Source organism: Lepidochelys kempii, chromosome 2 (genome assembly GCF_965140265.1).
Source record: "Lepidochelys kempii isolate rLepKem1 chromosome 2, rLepKem1.hap2, whole genome shotgun sequence".
Taxonomy (NCBI): Eukaryota; Metazoa; Chordata; order Testudines; family Cheloniidae; genus Lepidochelys; species Lepidochelys kempii.
Genome location: NC_133257.1, coordinates 154,901,080 through 154,923,905, shown reverse-complemented (window position 1 = coordinate 154,923,905; position 22,826 = coordinate 154,901,080). Strand labels below are relative to the sequence as shown.

General features: G+C 40.8%; 1 protein-coding gene across 1 annotated transcript in view; it reads left to right on the top strand.

Annotated features, from left to right (window-relative positions):
• Nucleotides 1-22,826, top strand: part of LOC140907170 (dynein axonemal heavy chain 5-like) — a 266,273-nt gene that overhangs the window by 119,520 nt on the left and 123,927 nt on the right. Inside the window, exons 43-48 of the mRNA XM_073332494.1 lie at nt 3,144-3,331; nt 4,231-4,425; nt 15,044-15,178; nt 16,209-16,398; nt 18,944-19,161; nt 20,416-20,727. Coding sequence (XP_073188595.1) covers nt 3,144-3,331; nt 4,231-4,425; nt 15,044-15,178; nt 16,209-16,398; nt 18,944-19,161; nt 20,416-20,727 — 1,238 coding nt within the window. The remainder of the gene's footprint in view (nt 1-3,143; nt 3,332-4,230; nt 4,426-15,043; nt 15,179-16,208; nt 16,399-18,943; nt 19,162-20,415; nt 20,728-22,826) is intronic.

Here is a 22,826-nt window from a genome sequence, read left to right as displayed (position 1 = left end):
GTGGTGAAGTTAAAATAGGTTCTTAATTAATAAAGTGAAATGTGGCCTGCCAAAGCCAGTGTTATCATATCTCATCATAGATTTGGCTAGTATATATGTGTGAGACATATGTTTTCTATGCCTCATGTAATCTGGGACAAGTTAGACCTAAATTCTGCAGAAGGGCCCTGGATTCCTCAACACTTCGGTGGAAAATGATGAAAAACACTTGATGAAAAATTCTGTAGCAGCTTTGTTTAAATTAAAAAGGAAGAGTTTAAATTAAGTACGAAAAGGAAAAATATACCCAGTATAAAACCCCCTGTGCATTTTATTTTGATATTAAATTCCATTTCCACTGTCTCAACATTTAATGCTTTCAGTATACTGCATGTTTCTGTATGGACTGTGCGTAACTGCGTTAGATATTCTCAGGGCTAAAGCTGGAAGTTTTGGCAGCTGGGTTGGGGTATTTTGGGTTTTGGATATTTGAGGTTTTCAGAGGCAGCTTGGCATTGTGGGATAAACATATTAACTGGATGTTTCTGCTAAACGTATCAGCAGTGAAGTAGTTAACAGAGTTGACATTTGGGCCCCGATTCAGGAAAGTACTTAAGCATGCTCTTAAATCTCACCCCCCGCCTTTTAAGCAAAGCACTTAAGCACATACTTAAAATTGAGCACATGCTTAGGCACCCTTCCTGAATAGAAATAGAAACCTGAGTCAGGTTTTGAATTGTACATTTTAGATTTCATTGTTAGCCACCTGTGGAGATGAATAGGACTGCACACAACTCTCTGATATTGTTGCACACTGTCTGCAGGAAGACAGCCCTACGTTGATTGAGAGGTGGTTTATGTTTGTAAATTTTTTTCATAACAATAAGGGCTAACAAAATTTATAAATGAAAGCTTAGAATCTGTAGGACAATTCTGTGGCAAGGGCTGGATAATATGGCATTCATAAGGTACCCTAGGAGGGAAAAATACAGAATATGAATATGCAGAATCGTGGCATATATAGGGCCCTGTCTGTTTTCTTCTTATAGTGGGTGCATGTTAGAGATATTTTTTAAATAGAGCATTCCATACAAAGAATATAAAATAGTACTATATTAAAAAATTGCTGTAAATAGTCTTTCAGGCAGAATAGCCACATTTTCTATTTCTTCCTCCCTGGGTACCATGACAGTCTGAACCTCTGGCCTCTCTGTACCTCATCCTTTCCCTCTACGCTCTGTGCAAAAGGATGCCACCAATGTCATTTCCCTCTCACCTCTTTCCCCGCATCTTAAATCTTTGTCCTGGCTCCTTCTCTTTTTGTGTGTGTTCAGTCTGAATTATTTGTCCTTGTCTTTAAAGCACTCCACTGCTCCATTCCAGCTTACAGCTCTAGTCTTCTCTCTTCCCATCTCATTCCAGGTCACTCCCTCTACTGCACAATGATCCTTGTTTCTTTATCCACTCCCAGTGTAATACCTTCGTCCATGCCCCACTCTATACTTCGAATGGCCTCCCAATCAGTTGTTACCAGGAGTTAGCTATCTTCAGCTCCAAACTACTGTTTGGGTTAAATCCGGATGTCCATGGAGATCCTTCCTGCTGGAGAACGGGGGATATTCTGCTGCACAAGAGCAGGCGGGGTTTAGTGAGTCTGCACAGAGGCCGCGCCACAGGGGCCACCTGCTAAGGTTCCCTCTATTCAAGTGCAGCAAGGTTTGGAGACGGGGCAGCAGTGGGCTGTGAGAGGAGAGGCAGTGGTGCAAGTACGGTGGTACAGTCTGGTACGCCGTACCAGTAAGATATTTATAGCTAGTATGGTGTACCGGAGAGACAGAGGAGGAGCTCACCCCCAACCCTGCCCCCTGCCCTTCCATGGAGCTGCGTCTCTTCCGTCTGTATAGCAGCCCCGCTGGAGGCCGGGGCTCGGGGGTGTGAGGCTGGGGGCAGTACAGCCACCGGAGGAACTGCTGCCGTTCCCAGCGGGGAAAGGAGCAGAACATCAGCAGCAGCTCTGGCGTGGCTGTACTGCCCTCAGCCCAGCCCCGCCCCCCCCCCCCCCAGCCCTTCCATGCAGCTGCATCTCCTGAGTCCTCCTGCCTGGGGTCTGTGCAGCAGAAGTCCCTGACGCAGCAGCAGGAGGACAGAGCTCCCCCCTCCCCACCGCAGGTAACCTGGGATGGATGTGGATCATAGGGAGGGGATGGGGAGAGCGTGGGGCCCAAGGCTGGGAGTGGGGCAGGAGGGGGGTCATCTGGGGAGGTCATGTGCCACCCCCTTTGTGTCCCTCCCATGAGTGCTGTATACCATCAAGAAATGATTTCTGCTTGCACCACTGAGGAGAGGAGAGAATGGATCAACTCCTGCACACATTGATTGGCTGTTGCCTCTCTTGGGATGGGAGTGAAATAGCAGAAGGGGCTACTGCAGCACCTTCACTGCCACGCCACAACTTGGGAGAGAATTTCTTCCCTCATCCATAACTGTAAAATCCCCTGCTACAAGCCTGGTGACTTGGACTTGATGCAGAAATGGAGGGATTTGACCCTCTTAAAAGTACACCTGTACCAAGAGGTTTATAACATCAGGCCACAATTCCACTCCATGACCTGTTACGTGCGTTTGTTGTAATGGTGTGTGACTTCAGATTGTTAGTTCTTCAGGAGGAGAACTCTGTTTTCCATTCAGTTCTTGCTGTGTGCATTGGTTACTATAAAAAGCTGAGTACAGCTGTGGTGCTATCAGGAGTACAATGATATCTGGATGTGGTCCCAAGCTCTACTTCAGGTGAATCCCCTCAAACAATCCTGTTCTTGGCCCTGTGCACTCTTGGCTCTCCGTACACTGCAAAGGGTGTTGGGCCTTTTTTTCTGCCCATAGGTGCTATATATAAATATAATATTTACAGCTTTGATAATGGTAGCTATAAAGGCATGGGATTCCCTGCAAAGGTGTTCATACATCTATTTGATTGAGGAGTGTTTCCTTGGGTGGTTCTAATGGGTAAGCTGATTTATTTTGAGTTTTTCCTCCTTATGTTTTATCACATTCTCTTAGTTTTTTCTATGCTACATTATAAATCCAAAATATACTGTACTTTATGTATGGCCTGATGTACTGTGTCTAACAAAATTCTTGTGGTTTCCCCCCTCATTTTCTCATAGGTTTAGCCCAGTCGGGTGCATGGGGTTGCTTTGATGAATTTAATCGCATTGAACTTCCTGTTCTGTCAGTAGCTGCTCAGCAGATCTATATTGTGCTTCAGTGTAAAAAAAATAAGAAGCCCCAGTTCATCTTTACTGATGGTGACGTTGTTGACATGGACAGAGAATTTGGCATATTTCTGACTATGGTATGTCTGTGTGAATCATAGCATCAGAGGACAGAATCCTGTTTCCTTTACCCACAAAATAGTCTTATGGGACTATTTGTATGTAGTCAATGGGACTATTTGTATGAGTAAAGCAATCAGGATTTGACTGATAGTGTGCAGGCTCATAAATAATATTGACGTCCTCTGTTGCTCTTGTCTCTAATAGGAACATAGGATTTGCTGTACTGAATACAAGTCATATTTCCATCATAAACCACATGTTTCAGGGTGTTTTTTTTAATTGGATATAGAAAACTTGTCAGGCTGAGATGAAATTCAAGTACTAAATATTTTTAGAAACCGGAATGAACAAAAGGACACACAGTCGGCTCTTTCAGGACCCACTATAGTCTGTCTCATCAAGCTCTTCATCAGAATTTAGAATTTTTGGTGTCAGTCCTCCAGAATTTAGGGGTGGCCCAAATCTGCCTAAGATCCAGTTTAATTGACCACTGGAGGATTCCTCCTGGGCAGGGCAGCAGTGCATAACTTCTGCTGTCAGCATAATGGGTACAGGAACAGGGGAGCATAAAGCTGTGCTGAGTGTTCCTCAATCATAATTGAAGATCAAGGCATTTATCTTTATTTTAAAATTGTTTACTTTTAAAAATATTAATAATATTACTGTGGTTTGCCAAAGCAACACATTTACTAGATATTCCTGTGGTCTCAGAATAGTGGGTGTGGTATTACATATTGCATGAGCTGCAGTATTTTAGATTAAATTGGATCATGGTATGTGAGTGCTGTGTGCTCTGTTTGTCATATTCCAGCACTCACTCCTGTGTTTATTTTAAGTAATATCCAGAAAAAAATACTCTCAGTGTGAGCAGAGGGTTTAAGTGATAATTTATTATTTTGCACTCTGTGTCTTTCAGAATCCTGGTTATGCAGGGCGACAGGAACTTCCAGAAAATCTAAAGATTCAGTTCCGTACAGTAGCTATGATGGTGCCTGACCGTGGTATCATTATGAGAGTCAAGCTGGCAAGTGCAGGTTTCCGAGACAATCAAATCCTTAGTCGAAAATTTTACACACTCTACAAACTTTGTGAAGAACAGTTATCTAAACAGGTGAAATAAACATTTGTTTAGGAGTAAACCACTGCTGTAAGCGAATTTATAGCACTTTCTGTGTGTATTACTAACTATTCTGAAGTTGGGTAAGCCTGTTTTTTTGGTTAAGTTCACAGTTCAGAATGTACTAGCAACTGGATCGTAAATAATCATGTTATTCTAATTTTCAAAGTACTTTACCCACTAACAGAAGCTTGTTGATTTGGGTTTTTTTGTGGGGTTTTTTTTTGTTTTGTTTTTTAATTAAAAACTCAAGCTTTAAGGGATTAAATATCAGGGACAGTTTGCAGATATGTTGGTAGAAGCCAAATTTTTCACCCATTGCTCTTAAAAACTTTTTTCTTCTTTCTGATTTTGGTTATTTGCTACAGGAGCGTGTCTGTGTGTATATATATATATAGTCAAAAAGGGGTATTGAATTTTATGAATTATAATCAATTTTACAATGTCCAGAAATCATATTCCTGTGTTTGGCACATCTTGCTGGGTGTTACCAGAAACATACCATTTTATCTAGTGAGAGTTATTTAAATGCAGACAAAGGTACAGGTTTTTGGTGAGAATCTATACAGAAATAGCTGAATTCTGAGTTTTCTGCCCTGGATGCCCACTAAGGGCTCTCAAAGGGGAGTTATCCAGAGAGAGGAGATGTGAACATTGAGGCAAAACACAAACTAGGGCTATGTCTACATTACGGACCTTACAGCAGCACAGCTGTACCACTGCAGCTGCACCACTGTAAAGACTCCCGTGTAACCAGTGGGAGAGAGCTCTCCTGCCGGCATAATTAAACCACCTCCAACGAGTGGTGGTAGCTATGTCGGCGGGAGAGTGTCTCCCACTGACACAGCTGCTGTCTACACCGGTGCTTTTTGTTGGTGAAACTTCTGTCGGTCGGTGGGGTGGGGTGGGTGTCATAGCCCTGACTGACAAAAGTTTTGCCGACAAAAGTGCTAGTGTAGCCAAAGCCTAGGTGTCCTGCAGTTTGGGACCCATTGAAGAGTCATATTAGGCCAGCTTCACCACTGCATTACTCCACTTCTACCCCATGGTATCTCCATTGACTTCAATGGAGTTATCTTGGCATACAATTTGAGCAATCCGGGGTGAATCACACCCATTATTTCAGAGAAAAGAAAAGTACAGGTTGGGATGTTTTTCTCTCTCCATGTATTAATTCTTCCACCCACACCTCCACCCCCAGACTCTGTGAAGTGCCTTGCCTCGTTATTTTTGACAACATTAGTTTGATTTTTGTTTCAGGTTAATTTTGGTCATATAGCAGCTCTCTGCTGCAGATTGATTTTCTGACAGGTCACGTCAGATGCTAGCTTTCCTGTAATATTGCCAGAGAGTCTGCCTTGTCTGTGAACTTCCCATACAGTCCCATATATTGATCCAGCATAATTGGTAACTATTTAAATATTGCTTATGATCCTGCTTCATTGGTCCAGCCATCTGTCCACTTTTCGCTTTATAGCAGGCCCTTTGAGGTAACCAGACTGTGTTTTCTGTAGAGACATCTTCCAGCACCTCGGGAGAAAGAGCTTCACTGTGTCAGAGGGTGTTGTGGAGTGAGATGACTTGTCGCAGAGAAACCCTGTGCTGGGTGCAGATTTGTCATGAAGTTTAGGAATATTGTGTGTACGCACCATATCCTGGGTCAGCAACACAGTTATCTGCAGAGATATTGTATTGGACATGGTCTGGCCTGTTTCCCCAGGGTCAATCTCAGTGGGATATTGTATTGGATTTTCTCCTTGTCTGAATGGTTTGTCTGTGTTGTTGCGGTTAGTTTCTGTTTTGGACATGGTTCTCTCTACTGTACTGGGAGGTACACTCACAGACACTAGAACTGGGAGGGATAGCTCGGTGGTTTGAGCATTGGCCTGTTAAACCCAGGGTTGTGAGTTCAATCCTTGAGGGGGCCATTTGGGATCTGGGGCAAAAAATTGGGGATTAGTCCTGCTTTGAGCAGGGGGTTGGACTAGATGACCTCCTGAGGTTAGTGGTTGTTCACTACCTATGTGTCCTGTCTGTGGTACTTGGGGTGTCTCAGTTCCTCACACTCCAAGGGGGTCCCTGTGGGACAGTGCACTGTGTGTGTATGCATGGTATACTGATTACTCCTTGCTAGGCCTTCTGTACCTACTATTAGCAGAGGGAACTGTTGGCCATTGGAGAGGTTTGCTCCAAGCTGTCACTTCCTTCTGGTGCTTGGAAGTGCTACCATCTGCTGGCTCATTACAGTATGCCAGCTTGTCCTGCCTGTGCATGACCATCTCCTTCTGTACCAACATGCTTGCTACAGATAAGGTGATGGATTAACTTGAGGGACCTGCTGGAGTTCCTATGTACTGCTTCTTTAAGGTAGGGGAATAACAACTTATCTGGATGACCATAGCCAGTTTTTATCTACTCTCTACCCATCTTCCAGTTTACCTGTAGTAAACCTAGCAGAGGTGTGCACTGGAAGAACACTGGATAGTGTGATGTGGAGGGGATTTACTCAGCTGTCTAAATAGTTTGCTCACCAGAGCTTCTGTGCATCTGTGGTATTCAGACTGGCAAGCTCCTGAATATCCCAGTTTGGGACTAGGGCCATGCTGTGACTGTGTATGAATATGTGAATAGATAGTTTATAATCCAAGATAGTTAAATCCAAAACTGACAGAGAAGAGTTGCAAAAGGATCTCACTTGACCGAGTGACAAAATGGCAGATGAAATTCAATGTTGATAAGTGCGAAGTAATGCACGTTGGAAAACATAATCCCAACTATACATTTAAAATGATGGGGTCTAAATTAGCTGTTAACACTCAAGAAACAGATCTTGGAGTCATCATGGATAGTTCTTCGAAAACATCCACTCAAAGTGCAGACTCAGTCAAAAAGGTAACGGAATGTATGGAAAGGAAAGGAAAACATAATAATAATGCCACTATATAAATGCATAGTGCACCCACGCCTTGAATAATGCATGCAGTTCTGGTCACTCTATCTCAAAAAAGGTATATTAGAATTGGAAAAAGTGCAGAGAAGGGCAACAAAAGTTATTAGGCATATGGAACAGCTTCCATACAAGGAGAGATTAAAAAGACTGGGACTGTTCAGCTTAGAAAAGAGACTATTAAGGGAGGATCTGACAGAGGTCTATAAAATCATGAACAGTGTGGAGGAGAGAGTGAATTGGAAAGGTTATATTACCCCTTCACATAACACAAGAACAAGGGGGTTGAGTAGGTAGCATAACATAAGGAAGTACTTCTTCAGACAATGCACAGTCATCGTGTGGAACTCGTTGCCATGGGGTGTTGTGAAGGCCAAAAGTACAACTGACTTCAGAAAAGAATTAGATAAGTTTATGGAGCACAGGTCCATCAATGGCTATTAACCAAGATAGTCAGGGATGTAACCCCATGCTCCTAGTGTCCATAAACTTCCAACTTCCAGAAGCTGGGACTGGACAATGGGGAATGGATCACGCAAAATTGCCATGTTCTGTTCCTGTGAAGCATTTGGCTCTGGCCACTGTCAGAAGACAGAATACTGGGCTAGATGGACTCAATATGTCCATTCTTATGTTCTTGTAAGAACGGACAAATGACATTATATTAATAATCTGGCAACACAAGCAGAGGATGCAGCTGCTTGTGGTGAACAAGGAACCATCTACAAAATGACGCGGCTTATCAATGGTAAACAGCAGACACCAACAAACACTCTCATCAGGGACAAACAAAGCCACCAACTAACAACAGAAAAAGAACAAGAAGTGCGCTGGACAGAGCATTTCAAAGAATTGCAGAACAGGGAGCCACCTAAAGAGGAAGCAAACATCCAGGAGGCAGAAGAAGATCTTGATATTCACACTGACACCCCAACTAAGGAAGAGATCATTCAAGCCGTCAAATCCTTAAAAAATGGGAAAGCTCCTGGTAAGGATAATTGGAATGCAGAACTGTTCAAGGTAAATCCTGAGTTAGCAGCATCTATCCTGGCCACTCTATTTACATCAGTCTGGGAAAGGGAAAAAGTGCCAAATGAGTGGACCAATGAGGTTATAGTGAAGATACCAAAGAAAGGAACTCTCAGGGATTGTAATAACTGACTTTGTATCACACGTTTATCTGTTCCAAGCAAAGTATTGTGTAAGACCATAGTCCAGCGTATATCAGAGGCAATTGATAGCTTTCTCGGAAAAGAGAGAGCCAGTTTTTGGAAAGGGCGTGGATGCACAGACCAGATCTTCACTCTACGAAACATAATAGAACAATGCTTAGAATGGCAACAGCAGCTCTACATAAACTTCATAGACTTTGAGATGGCTTTTGATAGCATTCACAGGACCAGCCTATGGCACATTCTGAGGGCATATGGAATCCCTCTCCATATCATCATCAACATCTAAAGTTTTTATTTCAACTTTACATGCAGTGTTGATCACAGTGAGCTCAGTTTTGAAGTCAAAACAGGAGTACATCAGGGGTGTGTCATGTCTGCAATCCTCTTCAACATTGCCATCGACTAGGTAATGCAGCGTACAACAGAAGACATGCCAAGAGGCATTAAATGAACACTCTTCTCATCCCTTGAAGACTTGGACATCACAGATGATCTCGCTGTCCTATCACATACCCAACACCATATACAAGAAAAAACAACTCAACTCAATGCATTCAGCCAGCAAATTGGACTGAAAATCAATCGCAATAAGACAGATATCATGACCCTTAATATTGCCTCACCATCACCAGTACAGATAGAAGATTATGTTCTCACCAATGTAGAAACGTTCACATACGTGGGCAGCACCATCAGCCAGGATGGTGGAACAAGCCAGGACATCTGGAACAAAATCAATAAAGCCAGGAACACCTCCAGGAGCTTAAATACAGTCTGGAAATCATCAAAATACAACACCAAAACCAAACTCAAGATGTATCAGAGCTGCATACTTTCAACATTACTTTTCAGTACAGAATGCTGGGGAATGAGAAAGTATGACATGTCCAAACTGTCTTGATTCCATACAACCTGCCACAGAAAAATCCTCTGTATCTTTTGGCCCAGAACAATCTCAAACCAAGATCTATTGACACAGTGCAGCCAAGAGGATCTGAGCACCATCATTGCCAGGAGGCGCTGGAGATGGATTGGCAATGTGCTTTGTTTGGAAACTGATTCCATCAGTTCCAGAGTAGCAATAAGATGGATACCTGAAGACAAGCGAAAACGAGGCTGCCTGAAAACAACATGGCGAAGAGCTGTGAGAGCTGAGCTGAAAAACCTGGGGCACAGCTGGGGAGCCACTGAAAGACTTGCCAGAAACAGAGAGGACTGAGGAGCTTCGTCACTGCCCTAAACGCCAGAGGCGTAATGGGAACATGATCATGACCCACCTAGTAATGGGAGCTTGATACCAACTGAAAAGGTGAGAGTTCCAGCTGTGCAATGGGACACATCACTTGCTTCTGGCCCTTGAAAGTCCCAACTTACTGAACTTCCAAGTACAGAAAAGCTATGTTAGGTGCCCCTAATCTTTCTCTCCCTGTAAGTTTTATATGTTTGGATTCATGATGCCAGATTTTCAATGAGAGTTAGGTACCTAAATTGCTTAGGGGCTTTTGAGAGTCCCAATAGACACCTATCTTCATCTTTGAGTGTCTAAATACCTATGAAAATATGATCTGGCCCTTGCTAACTAAGGCAGTTTGATTCTTTGAGGCAAGATGGGTCCTCCCCTTACTCCAGAGCAGAGACTTGTCTAGGAAGCCAGACAACAAAGAGAAATGGCCAACAAGCAGGCTGGACAAGTAACCAGATATCATTCATTTCTCTAGAACTATGAAAGGGTAAGTGCCACCACCTAGGTGAGCTCTGTCTGCCCCGGTTTGAAATCAGAGTTTTTCTTTTCCTAGGTACTGTTGATTCCTGGCACCTTATTTTGTAATATTTGGTGCAGCCCCTGAATAGATATGTGGACACAGTTGGCAATGGGCTTTGTTGCAAGGATAGGTTCCTGGGTTAGTGTTTTTGTTGTGTGGTGTGTGCTTGCTGGTGAGTATTTGCTTCAGGTTGGGGGGCTGTCTGTAAGCAAGGACTGGCCTGTCTCCCAAGATCTGTGAGAGTGATGGGTTGTCCTTCAGGATAGTTGTAGATCCTTGATGATGCGCTGGAGAGGTTTTAGTTGGGGGCTGAAGGTGATGGCTAGTGGCATTCTGTTATTTTCTTTGTTGGGCCTGTCCTGTAGTAGGTGACTTCTGGGTACTCTTCTGGCTCTGTCATTCTCTTTTCTTCACTTCAGCAGGTAGGTATTGTAGTTGTAAGAACGCTTGATAGAGATCTTGTAGGTGTTTGTCTCTGTCTGAGGGGTTGGAGCAAATGCGGTTGTACCATAGAGTGTGGCTGTGGATAATGGATCGTGTGGTGTGGTCTGGATGAAAGCTCAAGGCATGTAGGTAGGCATAGTGGTCAGTAGGTTTCCGGTATAGGGTGGTGTTTATTTGACCATCGCTTATTAGCACCGTAGTGTCCAGGAAGTGGATCTCTTGTGTGGACTGGTCCAGGCTGAGGTTGATGGTGGGATGGAAATTGTTGAAATCATGGTGGAATTCCTCAAGGGCTTCTTTTCCATGGGTCCAGATGATGAAGATGAAGATGTCATCAATGTAGCGCAAGTAGAGTAGGGGCATTAGGGGACGAGAGCTGAGGAAGCGTTGTTCTATGTCAGCCATAAAAATGTTGGCATACTGTTGGGCCATAGCAGTGCCGCTGATTTGAAGGTATACATTGTCCCCAAATGTAAAATAGTTATGGGTGAGGACAAAGTCACAAACTTCAGCCACCAGGTTTGCCGTGACATTATCGGGGATACTATTCCTGTTGGCTTGTAGTCCATCTTTGTGTGGAATGTTGGATGTAGAAGGCTTCTACAGCCATAGTGGCCAGGATGGTGTTTTCAGGAAGATCACTGATGGATTGTAGTTTCCTCAGGAAGTCAGTGGTGTCTCGAAGGTAGCTGGGAGTGCTGGTAGCGTAGGGCCTGAGAAGGGAGTCTATATAGCCAGACAATCCTGCTGTCAGGGTGCCAGTGCCTGAGATGATGGGGTGTCCAGGATTTCCAGGTGTATGGATCTTGGGTAGCAGATAGAATACCCCTGGTCGGGGTTCCAGGGGTGTGTCTGTGCAGATTTGTTTTTGTGCTTTTTCAGGGAGTTTCTTGAGCAAATGCTGTAGTTTCTGTTGATAACCCTCTGTGGGATCAGAAGGTAATGGCTTGTAGAAAGTGGTGTTGGAGAGCTGCCAGCAGCCTCTTGTTCATATTCCAACCTATTCATGATGACGACAGCACCTCCTTTGTCAGCCTTTTTTATTATGATATCAGAGTTGTTTCTGAGGCTGTGGATGGCATTGTGTTCTGCACGGCTGAGGTTATGGGGCAAGTGATGCTGCTTTTCCACCATTTCAGCCCGTGCACGTCGGCGGAAGCACTCTATGTAGATGTCCTGTCTGTTGTTTCGACGTTCAGGAGGAGTCCACCCAGAATCCTTCTTTCTGTAGTGTTGGTAGGAAGGTATCTTTGAGTTAGTATGTTGTTCAGAGGTGTGTTGGAAATATTCCTTGAGTTGGAGACGTCAAAAATAGGATTCTAGGTCACCACAGAACTTTATCATGTTCGTGGGGGTGGAGGGGCAGAAGGAGAGGCCCCGAGATACCTTTCTCTCCTGCTGGTAATAGCTCACCTTACCTGATCACTCTCGTTACAGTGTGTATGGTGACACCCATTGTTTCATGTTCTCTGTGTATATAAAATCTCCCCACTGTATTTTCTACTGCATGCATCCAATGAAGTGAGCTGTAGCTCATGAAAGGTTATGCTCAAATAAATTTGTTAGTCTCTAAGGTGCCACAAGTACTCCTTTTCTTTTTGTGGTGAAAATAGTGTATCAAGCCTTGGTTCAGGAACCAATCCCCCCTTCATACCATTGATTCCTATGGGAAAAGCAGTTTCGACTTACGTTTCAACTTACAAAGCAATTCTGAGGAACAAATTGTGTCATAAGTCCGAGGACTCCCTGTAATGCAAACACACCCAAGGTCAGTCTGACCTAGAGGCTGACCACTGACTAGATGATGGGACATTGTGTGCAGGGTCATGACCAAACTGGGCTTAATGGAGGAACAAGACAGGGACAGGAATGAACAGCAAGAGTAACAGCTCCCTCTGTCTGTAAAGATGTTTTGGGATGAAAAGGAGAAGAACAAAATTGCCAGTAAGCTCCAGCTGCTTTCTGACATTCCAGAGATGCAATGCAGTTGTAAAAATAGCAGACTGATTAAGCCAGGCTTAAGATCATTTTGTATCACTAGAGTGGTACGGAGCAGCCAGAGTGTACCAGAGCATCTGGCCCAAAGTCTCTACCTAGTTTTTCTATCTATTTTCTGATGATTCTGACAGCATTTCTGCAAGTTCGATAAGATAATCATTTCTTCAGTCACCTAGCATGGAGAGTATCAGAAATATCGGCCCTGTCTACCTCACAACTCTGCTGAACATTTCACCAAGACAGACGAATTATGAGCACTATACCAGACTTCACCATTAAGGTGTCGTCATCCTTCACAGGAAATTATTCTACCATCTTTTTGCACTAATCCTGTCTATGACAGAACATCACCTTTGCACAGTCTGGTTGAACATAAGGCAGTCCTAATATACATAAAGCCTATATAAGCGCTAAGAAAAATCATGTGACTGTTTGTGGTAGTTCACTTTAAATGCAAATTACACAAGACCTCAAAGTAGCCAAACGTATAAAGGAATGCATCAGACACTCTTATATGTCACCAGATCAGCCCATCCCAGAGAAAACAACAGCTCCCACAGTTAGATCTACAGCCATCTTCTGGGCAGACAGAGGTATGGCCACATCAGAAAAAATACACAAGGCAGAGTTGTGGACATTCAGCTCTTTCTGTAAGCACTACAGACTTGGCATACATTCCTCTGAAGATGCGTCCTTCAGGAGAAAGTTGCTCCATGTAGTGGTTCCCAGATGAACTCTGAAGTATTTCAAGAGAGGAGATATTCTAATCTAGCTAATAATCTTTCTTTTCTCTCTCTCTCCCTCCTTATTCTTTATTTATTGCTATGATTTCTCAGCTGTGAGAAGAAGAGGAGATCCCTTCCCTTAGAATGGCAAACTTCTTATCTGAAAATTTCCTTTTTAGAAATTGCATCTGCAATAGTTCATCCCACCCAGAGGAAGGAGGGACATTGTACCATGTTTGAACACAGTTTACAGTTAATTGTTTAAAGCTTTGTTTAAAGTTACAAAGAATATAATTAGGTGTGGTTGCTAATGCTTGAATTTATTTACACAGTTGTGAAAATACTCAAGTGTACACCAAGAGGAAGAGGTGTGGCCTGAGGGGCACAGTTGCAGCAGTTCAGTAGCCCCCAGAATTCCAGCAGAGGCCCGCACTGAGCAGTCAGGACTAGTGGAGATGCTGGGCCTTCAAAAAGATGTTATTGGATAAGAAATGATCTTTCAGCATTTCCTCTTTTGTGTTTAGATTTACTCTGCACTTCTTCCTCCCCCCTGTAGTTGCTTCTTTTTGCCCGTCTCTGCTCCTCTGGGTCGACATTTGCAGTTAATTTTGTACTTCCTTTCCCCTGAAATAATAGTAAAATGGTAATAATTTGCCATTCTGTATCACCTTTCACCTGAAGTTATGAAAGTGAGCATTTGTAACCGCAGTGTTGGTATTGCTGTAATACTTCATTGCCGAGCAAAGGAGTGGCAGCACACTTGGTAGAAGATTGGGTCAGGCATGTTTCCCATGGAGAGACAAGAATATTTGGCAGCTTATGAGAGCAACTCTGTTCTGCCCTAAATTAAGTATGTAGGATAGTTATTCCATACTATCACTAAAGTAACTCCAACTTGCTTCACAGCAGTTTAAAGCACATGATTTATCCAGAATTGTGATTTGCACGAGCTCTCAACCCTTCAGCATCACAACAGTTTGTGGCTGCAAGGCTGAATCTTTTGATGAAGAGGAAGAAGGCTTTCATTGGCAGGCCATTGTTTTCCTTGGATGTTCATTCTATAGCGAGGCAGGAGCCACAGCTTTCAGCTACTTGTACAGCTGAGAAGCTTGCAAATACTTGTGTGCGTGTGTGTCAGTCCCAAAATTAGGCAATAAAAAATCAGGATACGCACTCCTGAGTCTGTCTGGTAGAATCTACCTATTGTCGAGGGCTCTACGCAGAAAATGGGTGATTTTCCTTACAGTGCCATATGTGTGTCAAATCCTGGGCATCACACAGAGTGTTAAGAATAGAACCCTTGATTTTATTTGCTGTGGCTTTGTGTTACAACTTTAAGGTTAAGTAAATGTAATTGTGTTTGTTATAACTGGAGATACAACAATGAAAATTATTTATAGGATCTGACACCAACAAAACCTTTACTCTTTTTGTGAGGATGAAGAACTGTGAAATTTTATTGATAGGCTACTTCTTAAATGCATTTCGTTTCCAGCCTTTGCCATAATTTTAAAGTGCTTAACTTCTACAGTACTAATTGTGTTCATGCTTTGTTTTAAGGTTCACTATGATTTTGGATTAAGAAATATTTTATCTGTCTTAAGAACTCTTGGAGCAGTAAAAAGATCCAATCCCAATGAGCCAGAGAAAACAGTAGTGATGAGAGTTCTACGGGACATGAACCTCTCCAAGCTGGTATCGTAACATTGGTTACCTTCACAAAACGCTTTTTAAAAATGTATTTATTACATGTTAGTATGAAATAAAGTTTATTTTCTCAGCAGTAGGCTACATCCATTGGCAATTATACTACTTCTCTTTTAATGTCTGGCATATCAAAGTGATGGGGCTCTGAACCCATTTTTTCCTTTTTATGAAGAGAGGACAACTCTCCCCCCTCCCCCGCAGCAATCAAAGCCTTCAAATGAGGAAATAAGAAGAAGAAATCCTATAAGATCTGAGAGGAAAATCTAGCCTGATTTTTAAATTACTTTTATATGGAATGGAAAGGAGAGCAAACAAAAGAGAGAGGGAAAAAGAGCACATTGAATTAACATTTCATCTGTCATTTTAGATCCCTAGTAATCCAGAATTTCAATTTACACTAATTCTTGGCCATCTGCCTTTTCAGACATCATAACAACCAGAATGACTTATAGTGAGTGAGCTGTTTTGAAGCAGCTAAAGAATACTTATCTACTCTATTCTCTTCCACCATTACCCTCTTCTATCCAAAGAATTCTTCGTTTTTTCCATTTTGCTGTAGTGGGAAGATTATATACTGTGTGTAACCTCTGTTAAAGTACACAAACACCAGATTCACAATTAACTGTCTTGCTAATTCATGCACATTTTTAAACCACAGTCTATATTATAATGATTTACATAGGAAAAAAATTAGACTTCAAGAGAAGAAGTAAGGGGAAATCTAGCCTGTTTGTCTAAAGGACTAATGGATGGAGAGATTTACAAGAATTGTACTAAAATTTAAACATTCACATACATTTTAAGTTAATATGTAATTTAGAAATTCCTATCTATGGCTAAATTGCTTGAAAGTCATTTTAATAGCATACATCCACTCATAATTTTCACGTTTGTTTTAGAAAAGAGATCTATTTTACTACTGTCATTTAAATAACATATTCTTGCAGATTGTAATTACAATAATAATTATTTTCAAAGAATAAATAATTGGTTTTTTTTCCTACTTTTTAATTGACAGGTAGATGAAGATGAACCTTTATTTATGAGTCTGATTAACGACCTGTTCCCTGGAATTACTCTTGATAAGGTTGGGTATCCTGAATTGGAGTCGGCCATTCGGAAAGAGACAGAGAAAGCAGGGCTTATTCATCATCCTCCCTGGATTCTTAAGCTTATTCAGCTGTATGAAACTCAGCGAGTCCGACATGGTTAGCATGCCAAATGAGGGTTTCATACTCTATTATAGCAGTAAAGGCTTTTATATTTGTTTTCTACAAATTGTAGATTTTTTTCTTTAATAATGTATTTTGAAACTAAACAGATGTCGTTTTTAAAGCCTCATATGGATATTTTTATGAGAAAATTGTTAAGAATAATTTTTATCATAAACAAAGAGCTCACCTTGTCCTCATAATATTGACAATTTAGCTGTGCTATGGTATGTCTTTTTATGGGAAATCTTCTCGCCAAACTCAGAAACAGCTGATTTTGCTCAATATTCTGAAAAAAGTCAAATTTAGGCAGAGACTAATCATGGCTCTTTTCAGCTCAAAAGGTGAATGTTTCCTATAGTTACGACCATGTTAAAGTGAAGAGGTTGCAAATGAACTGTCTTGAATCCTTAACTGTAATGGGTACTACCACATGCCTGTTGTACTTCCAAACACCATTAGAACTTCTCTGTTCAATGCTGATCTCTTCAGTTGAAGAAAGATAGAATAGAAATTGACGCAGTCCATAGAAGGGTAACAAAGACAGTGGTACAGCCAGATTTACAAATGATGGGAGATTGCAAACACCAGAATTACTTAGCCTGGAAAGGAAAAGAGATAAAGGGACTCTGATTAAATTTCTCAAGATTTATGAAGGGATTTGTGAAGGATGATCCTTTTTATGCTTTCCCATAGTGCACAAATCAGGGGTCTCTAGCTTAAACTAATACCCTGGTGCATTTAGAACAAATAAAAGGAGATCTTTCTTCACAAAAGCATATTTAAATCTGTGGTCTTTACTGTCTCAGAAAGTCAGTTCACATATTATATCTGGTTAAACTAAAGAGCTGAATAATGTTATGGCTAATAATATTTCTTCTTGATTCATTGGTCTAATGCAGAATGAAATTCTGAGGCTAATATAATACCCTCTAGGGGCAATACCAATGTGAGGGCCAGGGAAACTTCAAGGTTCCCCTTGTAGAATTTCCTTTGAATTTTACTCTTGGAGTGTGGGATTTGTGTCCAACTGCAAGAAACTGAACATTCACCCGCAAACACCACAATTCCCCTGAGATCCACACAGATCCCCAAGATCCCTTGAGAGCAGAGGGTCTGCTGTTCAGTGCCTCCATATTGGGTCTGGGCCCCTGAAACTCTGGCCCAGCTCCCTGGCAGTGCAGCTCCAAAGGAAGCTGTGAGATCTGCTGTCAGAGACTCCCTTGCAGATGTTTGGCCTAGTAATACTCCTTTTAGGTGGTTGCCAAGGCAGAGAGGCACCACTGAAAAGTTAACATCACCTTTACCTGTATTAACTTTCCACCGTTAACTTTATAAATTGGAGGGGAGACAGTGCACATTCCCTTAGCTCCAGTTCCTCCCAATACTCTCACCACTCCTGGATCTTCAGATCTATGAGAGCTCTCCAGGGGACCCAGAGTGAAATGGTAAGAGTGCTGCAGAGTGCTGTAATTGTTCTCTTCTACAGGGAGAGAGGGAGATCTGTGTATGTTTAGAGTCCCCTCTTTGCGCAGATCCTAGAGGCATGCTCTGCATTATGGGCCTAATCCAAAGCTCATTGGATTCAGCGGAGAGTCTCTCTCTAACTGGAATGGGTTTGGCTCAGATCTTATGTTCCTAATGTAGGGCTGGATCCTGCACAGTTCTGAGCACCTCCTATGAGATATTGAACACATACAACTCCTATTCCTTTTAGAGGGAGTCACAGTTACTCTGCATTACGCATGCTTGGGTCCATAATGTTGGTCAGAAGCTCTATGCTACTAAATCCCTCCATAACTTTGCATCCAAGATTTTCAAAGTCACCTATGGGATTTCGATGTCCAATTTCCATTACAATTAATGGGAAACGGGCATCCAAATCTCTAGGTGGCTTTGAAAATCTCAGTCTGAATCTCCCATCTGCTTTCAAACTATGTCATTGTTTCTTGGCAAACAGCTTTTTTGAATTAATATAAAGTAACTGAATAGGATCAGCTATAGCCTAATTTTAATTTATTGTTTAAGAACTCAGTTGGCAACATGAGTATAAACTGACGAAGTAACAAGTTTGTCTGTTACTAAGAAAAATATATCAAAAATGTCTTCCTGGTTTATGCAAGTGTATGTTTTTGTTCCTTGTCTCCAGGAAGAAATGTTCAGTTTTGTATATCACTTGGAACAACTCTTTCTTGTAAAAGATATTTAAAAATGATTGTTTTTGTTTACCACCAATCAATTGAGTGTCATATGAACATCGAAAGACAGCTGTGTTTTCCAATTAGAAAAAGGAACAGAACTGCCTACGGGAGGATAGAGAGCCACATTGGCTTGCCTAGCAGAATAAATCAGGCATTTATGAAAGGCTTTAATAAAACATTTAAAAATTTAATTTCAGTCAACATCAAGAAAGTGGAATGAAAAACATCTTTTTTAAATTTAGTTTTGATTTAAAAAAAAACAAGTTTCTTATGTAATGCATCATTAAATTGGTGTCTGACATTTTGGCATTTTATTTAAAACAAGTTTATGTTATTTTAAGGTATGATGACTCTGGGTCCGACTGGTTCAGGAAAGACAAAATGCATTAATATCTTGATGAAAGCCATGACAGACTGTGGCACTCCTCATAAAGAGATGAGGATGAACCCAAAGGCAATTACAGCTTCCCAGATGTTTGGTACTCTGGATGTTGCTACAAATGATTGGACAGATGGCATTTTCTCTACTTTATGGAGAAAAACTTTAAAAGCAAAGAAGGTAACTGGATATTGTGTTCTGACAGCCAATAATAGCATGTAATACTGTTTCTGTAAGATATTATTACAAAGCAACACATCCCTTTCAGTGCTTCATTTACATGAAGGGTCTGTTTTGATCAAATCAAATTTGAAAATATAATATTTTAGTTGTTGTTTGTGTCTGAGGTCTTGTCTTCACTACTGCGGTAAGTCAACCTAAGTTACGCTACTCCAGCTACATGAATAACGTAGATGGAGTCGATGTAGCTTAGGTCAGCTTGCCTCGGTGTCTTCACTGCGCTGCGTCTATGGGAGATGCTCTCTGGTCGACTCACCTTAATCTTCTCATGGAGCTGGAGTACTAGAGTTGACCGGAGAGTGTTCTGCCATTGATTTAGTGGGTCTTCACTAGACCCGCTAAATTGACATCCACTGCAATATCCCTGGAAGTGAAGACAAGCCCTGAGCATTTAGGAATGTATACAGGGTTACTCTGAAGTACGTGCCAGAGAACACTCACCTCCTTAAGCACAGACTTGAGGTTCTGGGGCTGGATCAGTGAGCTCTGTAGGGTTTTATTTCTTCTTTCATCTTCTGTAAACCTTTAGTCCTTCCATTCTTTTCAACTCCCATACAAAGATTTTCAGTGGTTTAATATAGAGACAAAGTGGGGGAATCTCTCCCACCCATGTTTTACATCCATGCCACTCCAGATCAGTAATTATATTGGAGCAATGTAGTTATAGCCTCAGTTGAAAAATGTTGCATACTGATTTCTCTTCTCTCTCCTCAGACCTGCCAACAGTGCTGCCACAGAGCCATATATGTTATGAAGGTTGCATTGTGTTTTATTTAGGCCTTGGAAAATGTGAAAGGTTGATATGAAAGAATTAGGTATCATCTCTTAAGGGATTGTAGGCCTGCTCCTGTTCTCACTGAAGTTAATGGAAATTGTTTTCACCCGCTTCTGTGGGAACAGGATCAGGCCATATGGCTGTCACAGGGGAAAGCAACATCTCTCTGTATATAACAACTGAAGTTAACTTTTTGTCACTTTGATCAAAAAATCTTTGGTATGACACACAGTAATGAAGTGAGATTTCAAATCACTGGGTAAATAAGGAAAAAAAGGAAATATTATGATTAATAATAAAGCATTCAGCACCAGATCAGATAATTTATAAGTCAATATTATATAAAGTAATGTATTCTCCTGTGTTAAAAAAACTATATTTTTGATCATAGTATTTACACTTGCACATGTATGTTTTAGGGAGAACACATATGGATAGTTTTGGATGGTCCTGTGGATGCAATATGGATTGAAAATCTGAACTCCGTTCTAGATGATAACAAGACCCTTACTTTGGCTAATGGAGATCGTATTCCAATGTCCCCAAACTGCAAGATTGTTTTTGAGCCCCATAACATTGACAATGCTTCCCCAGCAACAGTATCTCGTAATGGGATGGTCTTCATGAGTTCCTCAGTGTTAGATTGGAGGCCTATTTTAAAGGCTTGGCTGCAAACTTTGCCTGCTACACACTCTGATGTCCTATGGAACAGCTTTAACAGTGTATTTCAGGTATTAAGGCCAATACTTGCTACAAATTAAAATGAATTGCAATCTGCTTATTTAACACATCTGGATAAATTAGCATTATTTTTCCTAAATTCTACTTCAGTTGTTTATCCCATTTATTTATTTAATAAAATAAAGAACTGACATGAAGGATAACCACAAGACATAATGCGGACAAAGAAAGGGCCTATGACAATAGCTAACGTAATCTAAATGAAACGATATTAGGTGGATAATATGGCCACTAATTTGAGTGGTGGGAGAGCTTTTCCCTTTGTTTTTATTTTTTTAATCTGTTGGCTGGTTGGAGATAAATTGTTATCTCCATTTGATTATTTTATGCTGCTGGCTGGCAGAATTAATTTATGCTGCTTGGTGACTAACATTGTTTTAGGTATTTTAATTATCACTAGAGTGCTCAGGAGGGTCTAAATGGGCTTTTTTGTTTGTGTTATATTTAAATAAATAAGAAAAAAATCAGGCTAAATTCATCCTTATTGAAGCTCTGTTAACTTCAGTTACAGCAGGGGTGCATTTGATCCGTGAAGTGTATATTCTGTAGCACCATGCACTTTTAAGTTAAGACTTGTGTGCATGATACTTTTGACATAGCATCTCTTTAATAAATTATTAGGCTAAATCATGCTGAATCCAAAAAGACCAGAAGGAAAATCCAGAATGTCTTATCCTTCCATACTACAAGTACAAAATGCTATGTAACCCTCTGCAAGATATTCATGAATGAGGCAAAGGCTGAGAATTGACAGAGTTTTCATTAATCACCAGGGACAGTCCTACACAGTGGTGGATGTATATTAGTCTTACATGTAATAGACAATCTCTGATGCAACTGAAACTTAATTTTTCTTCATAAAACATTACTACTGAAAGTTAATGCTGTGTATTCTTTTTGCCTTTGTAATTTTCTTCTCATTTCTTTAGTTGCCACCTGTAGTAGCACAACTGAAACCTATCTTATCTTTCCTTTCCTTTCCTTTCCTTTCCTTTCCTTTCCTTTCCTTTCCCATTAACTGTCTCTTTTGCCAATTCTCCCTGTTCATTTACCTCAGATTCCATAGTTGTTTTTTCCCCACCTTTTTCATTTTTGTTGGAGTCTACAAGTGAGGTTTTTTTTGTGCTGGCCTTTTGACCTGTCATTTTAAAAAATTTATTTATAAATACGACAAAAGCAATGACTAATATACTATTACAATAGCTAGAATGTTAACAAATGACTTCTCATAGAAACATTTTATCTTAGTTCCTTCCCATTTACATTGAAACCCACTTCTGGCATTACATTCATTTTGCTGTAACCTCCAAAAAGTAATGCTCAGACTTAATATTTCCTGCAGCGGTAAGAAAGGTAATTTTTATAATGAATTTTTAAAATATGCTTCCAAAATAATGTATATTTGGGTCAATTTACTGTTTCCGTCCCATGATCTTCTTTTATATTTTATGCTGTATCTTGTTCTGAACGCATAAGAGTGATGTTTTTCAGAAAAAAAGTGTATTTTATTAGCCTGAGAGATGGAAAAGCAGTGAAATATAAAGTTTTTTCCATGCTGAAGGCTGTATTTGGAACTATCCAAATGTAAACCAAAGTTGTCAGACTGTCAGTTCTCCTTTCATTTTTAATGAGCTAGCTTTGCTTCTCAAATAATGTGAGCGATAACGCTGATTTTACAGATGGAGATAATACTGATTCCATATACAGATGGCTTCTTTTTCTCTTCTTACTTTTTTCAGTATATAAAAAATTGGATAAGTAAACTATACAAGAGAACTTCATAAAATAAAGTGTACTAACAGCAGTATTCAAACTTCAAATACAGGATTACTCACATTAGACCCAGTATCGATAAAAATACAGAGATGATAACTTATAACTAAGTAACATGTAGTAGAACAGTGTTGATAATGCTACAGAAGGGCCAGAATCTGTCTTCAATTACCACTTGTGCAAAACCACTTAAATCGATGCGAATTGAACTAAATTTGGCTCTGAATTAGGTGAGAGATCAAATGCAGTATTTACAGTTCGTTTACAAGGAACAATCAGTTCTTTGATTATACAGCATTAAAAATCAGTATATAAG